The 5,568-nt window shown below is 48.6% G+C and overlaps 1 protein-coding gene across 5 annotated transcripts in view; it reads right to left on the bottom strand.

Annotated features, from left to right (window-relative positions):
* The window catches only part of Ppcdc (phosphopantothenoylcysteine decarboxylase), a 28,626-nt gene that overhangs the window by 7,458 nt on the left and 15,600 nt on the right, over positions 1-5,568 (bottom strand). For 3 of the 5 annotated variants that reach the window (XM_008836522.2, XM_008836523.2, XM_029565101.1), the window contains exons 3-4: positions 2,426-2,521; positions 1,431-1,559 (exon numbers count right to left, since the gene is read on the bottom strand). In XM_008836522.2, coding sequence (XP_008834744.1) covers positions 1,431-1,559; positions 2,426-2,521 — 225 coding nt within the window. Of the gene's footprint in view, positions 1-1,430; positions 1,560-1,778; positions 2,075-2,425; positions 2,522-5,568 lie in introns of those variants that run through there. The other 2 variants (XM_029565103.1, XM_029565102.1) reach the window with 2 other exon arrangements.

The following is a 5,568-nucleotide window of genomic DNA, read 5'->3' as shown; positions in this document are numbered from 1 at the left end:
ACTCACAACCACCTTTAACTCTAACTTCCAAGGGATCTGATGGCCTCTTCAGGCCTCTGTGGGAACATGCACTCACATGTACATATCCACACAGAGACATATATACATATAAATAAATAAATAAAAAAACTATTCCCCTGCCATTTGCAAAACTATTTACTTCCTACTACATACATGCAGCCTTTATTAAATGCCTACCATATGCCCAGCACTAAGCAAGGCTCTAAGAACTGATGGGGTCCACTCTCTTCCTGCCTACGTGGATGATCAAAACCCTCTTTCTAGACCAAGAACACCCTGTGTCCTCAGTGGGCCTCCAGGACATGGGAGGTGAAAGCACAAGAGATGGGAGGGGGCGATGGGGCTGGAGAGGTGGCTCAGTGGATAAGAATACTGACTGTTCTTGCAGAAGACCCAGGTTCGAATCCCAACACCCACATGGCAGCTAACAACTGTCCGTAACTCCAGTTTCAGGGGGTGTGACAGTCTCTTCTGTCCTACGCAGGCACTGCACGACACGGGTGCACTTACCTACATGCAGGCAATACACACATACACATAAAATAAAAATAACAAAACATGGGGCTGGAGAGATGGCCCAGAGGTTAAGAGCACTGACTGCTCTTGCAGAGGACCTGGGTTCAATTCCCAGCACCCACAAGGTGGCTATGAACCATCCTTAACTCCAGTTCCAGGGGAATCCAAAACCCTCTTCTGACCTCTGCGGCATTGCATGACACGGGTGCACTCAGATACATGTAGGCAATATACTCATACACAGAAAATAAAAATAATAAATAAAAACATATATAATAACAATAATAAAACATTTTTTAAAAAAGAGATGGGAGGGGGAGATAACCAGGGAGATCTTACCAGGATGATCATATAAACAAAGGCAGACACTCTTTAAGGGAGCAACTCCCGAGAGGTCTGGTAAGCCTACGCCAATCTGGCAATTGCTTCTCACACAATCTTGCTTTGTAAACTTTCCCTGATAGATGAGAAAATGGTCTCAGTGTTGGGGCCAAAGTGACTAAAAGACAAGTACGTGAGATGCATGAGGAAGTAGACAACCTTATCAGACTGCCCATACATATATCTAGATCCTGGTGAGAAGGCAGAGCTGAAGGGGAGGCAATGGTGGCAGGAAATCAATGAAGTGCACAGGGAGGGCAGCCTGTGGTAAAGGATGATGGGAGCTGAGGGTGGGGCCCCTGGCTGAGCATTTGGCAGGAAAGAGGTGAATAGTACCTGAGAGAACCAGCAAGGCAAGCCAACCCATCAGATCCAGGGCTTCCGCCTACTTGCTAAAGAGACAATGGGGGCGAGGGTGGGGCTCAGCACACCTGCATCCCATAGTAACAGATTTCCTTGAACAGTGAAATCTGCAACTCAGCTGGAAAGGGAGAACACCAGGAGTCACTCACAAGCAAGTTGTCACAGATGCCACTGGCCACTTTCCCCAGAGTGTTGGCATCTAGGGGAGCCACTAGCATGAGGTCTGCCCACCTCCGCAGGTCAATGTGAAGAACTGGGTCAGAACGGTGCTTCCACATCTGCCAAAGAAAAGAAATGAGAGTCACCAAGCTAGTCACTTTTGGTGTGGGAGAGTTGTGGTGGTCAAAACAGGCCAGTTACGATAAGCTGGGACACCCAGGGAAACCACCTAGCTCTCACTCAAAGTACACCACTATCCCCTCTCACAGTGAGGCTGGCAAGCACTGGCCGTGGAGCCAGAAGCCTGACAGAAACCAGGCCTGAGGAAACAAACTCCCCTTGTCTTTCCGAGCTTATTCCCTTTATGGTTTGGGTTTCAAGAGAACTGACATCTGGCAGGGAACTCCTGGCCTGTCTGCTTGAGGCGGATGCTTGGGTTGTCCAAGCCAGTAGAAGGGCTGTGGGGCGGTAAGAAATGATGGGGGTTGAGAGGGGAGGGCAGCCCAGCCAGAAATGTTCAGGGCTGAGAACATTCAAAAATGCCTGGCTGGGCAGCTCTATGAGGCCCACACTCTGCGCCTGGCAGCTCAGCTGGTGCCCACCCCTCTGCAGGAGGGCAGAGGCACAGGCGGCAGCCGTGGGAAGTGAGGCACTCTGGACAGCCCTGACGCTGGGAGCCACGTGGACATGGGTGATGGGAACAGAGCTCCTCTGTGGTTTCATCAGCCGAGATAAGTACAAGGACACTCAACCCTGGGCACTGGGCCAAAGCTGAGCTCTGCCTGAGGAGGGCAGGGACTTCGGGCCTCCCACAGGCCAGAAGCTAGACAGATGTTTTCCTCATTGCCTCTACCCATTTGGCCCTGACCACTGACTTGAGCCCAGTCTGTGTGCTCCAGCAGCCAGGACCATAGGCCTCAGAGAGGACAGCTCTGTCCTGCTGGAAGAAAAGCAATGGAACTTCACCCCAGGCCCCAGCACTGACCTCCCATTCATCGGCATCACTGTAGAGGGTGACAGGAACATCCTCAGGGCTATAGAAATGTTTGGCTCTCTCTGTTGTTACCACTGCGACTTCCAGCTGTCACCAAGAAAAAGGGGTGGGAAGGGAGGAAAGGGAGAAAAAATTACTGGAGCCACAGACCGAGAGGCCTCAAGAGGGCCAGAAGCAGGCAGATGCTGTCCTCACAGCCCAGCTGTGAACAGGACTTCCCCTTAGCAATGAGCCCCATGTTTGCACAGTTACTTCCGCTGTCACTCAAAGGTCAGGCCCTGCCAGGTGCAGCCATTTCACTTCCCTATCTAAGGGGCTGCTGAGGAATAAGTCATCAGCTGCCCAGGGTATATAAAGTGGCAGGCTCCTACAATCACTCGGGCAGTGAGGCAGTGGTAGGCAGATGACAGGAAGGGCACTCAAGGCTACCACAGGCAAGGGGGGCCAACCAGGGACTCACAGACCTGAGTTCCATGTCACAACAGCCTACCCTCTGCAGATCGTAGTACTGAGTTGGCACTTACACGTTGCATCCCCTCGCCCACTTTCAGAAATAAGGTCTGGGAGGCTCAGGCTGCAGACAGGCTCTGGGAAAACCAAGTCCATGCCCTCATCTAGGAAGACTGAGTATGTCTTCAAACTGTCCATTTTATAGTGTAAACAAGGAGGGTGTTTACCCTCGGTGACAGAACCTGGCTGAGAGAAACAGCACAGGTAGTGTGAAGGGCCCTAGATGGGCTGGCCATTGTTTATAGAAGCAGATGTCAGACTCACAGGCTGGTAACAGAGGGACTGGGAGGAAGTGACTGGGAGGGGAAAGGTGGAGGAAGCCACACCTTAGGAGAATCCACCAGTCCGGAAAGGACATCACCCAGGAGGGAGATCAGTCAAGAGTGACAGAAAGCATTACTGATGACCAGGGCAAAGGCAATGGTGTCTGACCAGAACCAGCCACAGACCCTGCATGTGGCCTGCACAGGGTTATAATCATTTCTGAGCTAATGCATAAATTAGAAGATTTCACACAGGAAATTCAGTTTCCTGGCTTTTCAAGAAACACTACAAGCTCCAGTGCTGGTGGATCCACATTCCTGCTTGCTAAGGACTTGCTGATGTTAGGTCAAGGCTGCCTCTTTGGACTTAGTCTAGTAGCCCCGGCCTTCTCCAGGCCCTTCTCCAGAGTTCTTTCTTCCTGTTGTACAGGGCAGGGGAACTGGAGAGTAAAGCTAGGGCTGGGGCAGCGGTCTCAGAGAGGAAGGGCTAAGGACGCGATAGGCCTAGGGTTCTGAACATCACCTGTTCACTCTCACCTCACTCCTTCCCCCACCATCCCTAGTCCCTCCACAGAACCTCAGGGATGGTCTTCGATGTCCTTTAGACCAAACCATCACTGAGTGCTGGAGGCCTCTCTAAAGCAGCCATGAACAAGTTTACCAATTCTGAATAATAACAAATGAGCAGGTGCCCTGTCCCTCCACAGAACCCAGCCCCGGAGAAGACTCTGGACCCACACAGGCAGGGAGAGCAGAGGGAGGGGGAGCCATACTGAGGGGCTTCATACAGTCATGGGGAAGATACAAGACAATGCTAAGGCCAAGCGTAGGGTATAAGGTTAGGTCATCCTGAGAAGAATGACACACAACTTCAATCATAACATAACTGAGAGAATGAAAATGCAACTACACAACAAAGGAAAGGAGAAGAGCAGAGAAGACACAAGTAGAAAGCACCAAATAAGGTGACAAAAGCAGCCTCACATACCTATAACCTCAGCACTTGAAAGGCAAAAGGATCATGAGTTCAAGACCATCCTGGGCCATATAGAGAAACCCTATTTCAGGAAAGAGAAAGGGGGCCAGTTGTGTTGGTGGAGCACTTACTGCTCTTAACTGAGGACCCAAGTTTAGTTCCCAGCACCCATGATGGGTGGCTCACAACTGCCTGTAACTCCAGCTCCAGGGTATCCAGCACCTGCTTCTGGCTTCCTCAGGCACTGTACTTATACTCTCACACATATAAGCATAATTAAATATAAAAATAAAAATGACTTATAACAAAAGAGAGAGAGAGGGCTAAGGTGGTGTAGTTCAATTCGTAGAGTGTTTGCCTAACATACACAAAGCCCTGAGTTTGATCCTCATGCTGTATAAAACCAGGCATAGTGACATATGCCTGTAACCCCTCCATTCAGAAGGTAGAAGCAGGAAGATCAGAAGTTCAAGGTCATCTTTGGCTATATTTATATAGTGAATTCCAGGCCAGCTTGGAATACAAGAGACTCTGCCTCGAAATACATACATACATACATACATACATACATACATATGTGAATGAATAAATAAATAATAAGAGAAAAGAGAGGTTGGGGATATAGGTCAGTGGTAGAGGCCCTGGGTTCAATTCTCAGTACTGGGGGAAAAAGTGACTGACAGAATTAAGTTCTAATGTGATAAATATAAGTAGGTTACACTTCTGATAAAAAAAAATCACATTCTCCAAATTGACAAGATGGCTCAGTGGGTAAAGGCACTTGCCAGCAAGCCTGACGACCTGAGTTCAATCCCTGGAACCTACCTGGTGGAAGGAAAAAACCAACTCCAATAAGCTGTCCTCTGATCTTTACATGTGCCCCGTGGTACACTTATGCACACATACACACATACAATTAATTAAAATGTGAAAATCACATTCTTATCTTTTATGTGCTTTTATTTGGGGGTTTTGTTGTTGTTGTTGTATTGCTTTGGTTTTTTGAAACACAGTCTTCCTGTAGCCATGGCTGGCCTGGAATTCATTATGTAGACCAGACTACTCTCAATCTCACAAAGATCCACCTGCCTCTGCCTTGGGAATGATGGGCTGCCATCATGTCCAGCTTTTTTCTTTTGGGGGCTATCTTTTATGTTTTTTATTTTTATTTATTTATCTTTTTTTAATTTTTATTTTATGTGTATGAGTATATTGTCTGCATGTATGTGAGTGCACCCGTGTCGTGCAATGCCTCAGAGGTCAGAAGAGGACTTCGGATTCCCTTGGAACTGGAGTTAAGAACAGTTCATAGCCTCCATGTAGGTGCTGGGAATTGAACCCAGGTCCTCTGCAAGAGCAGTCAGTGCTCTTAACCACTGAACCAT

The sequence above is a fragment of the Nannospalax galili genome, unplaced genomic scaffold (assembly GCF_000622305.1).
Source record: "Nannospalax galili isolate Female #2095 unplaced genomic scaffold, S.galili_v1.0 scaffold54, whole genome shotgun sequence".
In the NCBI taxonomy this organism is placed as follows: Eukaryota; Metazoa; Chordata; class Mammalia; order Rodentia; family Spalacidae; genus Nannospalax; species Nannospalax galili.
The sequence above is the reverse complement of the archived record's forward strand: the minus strand, read 5'-3'. Positions and strand labels throughout refer to the sequence as shown.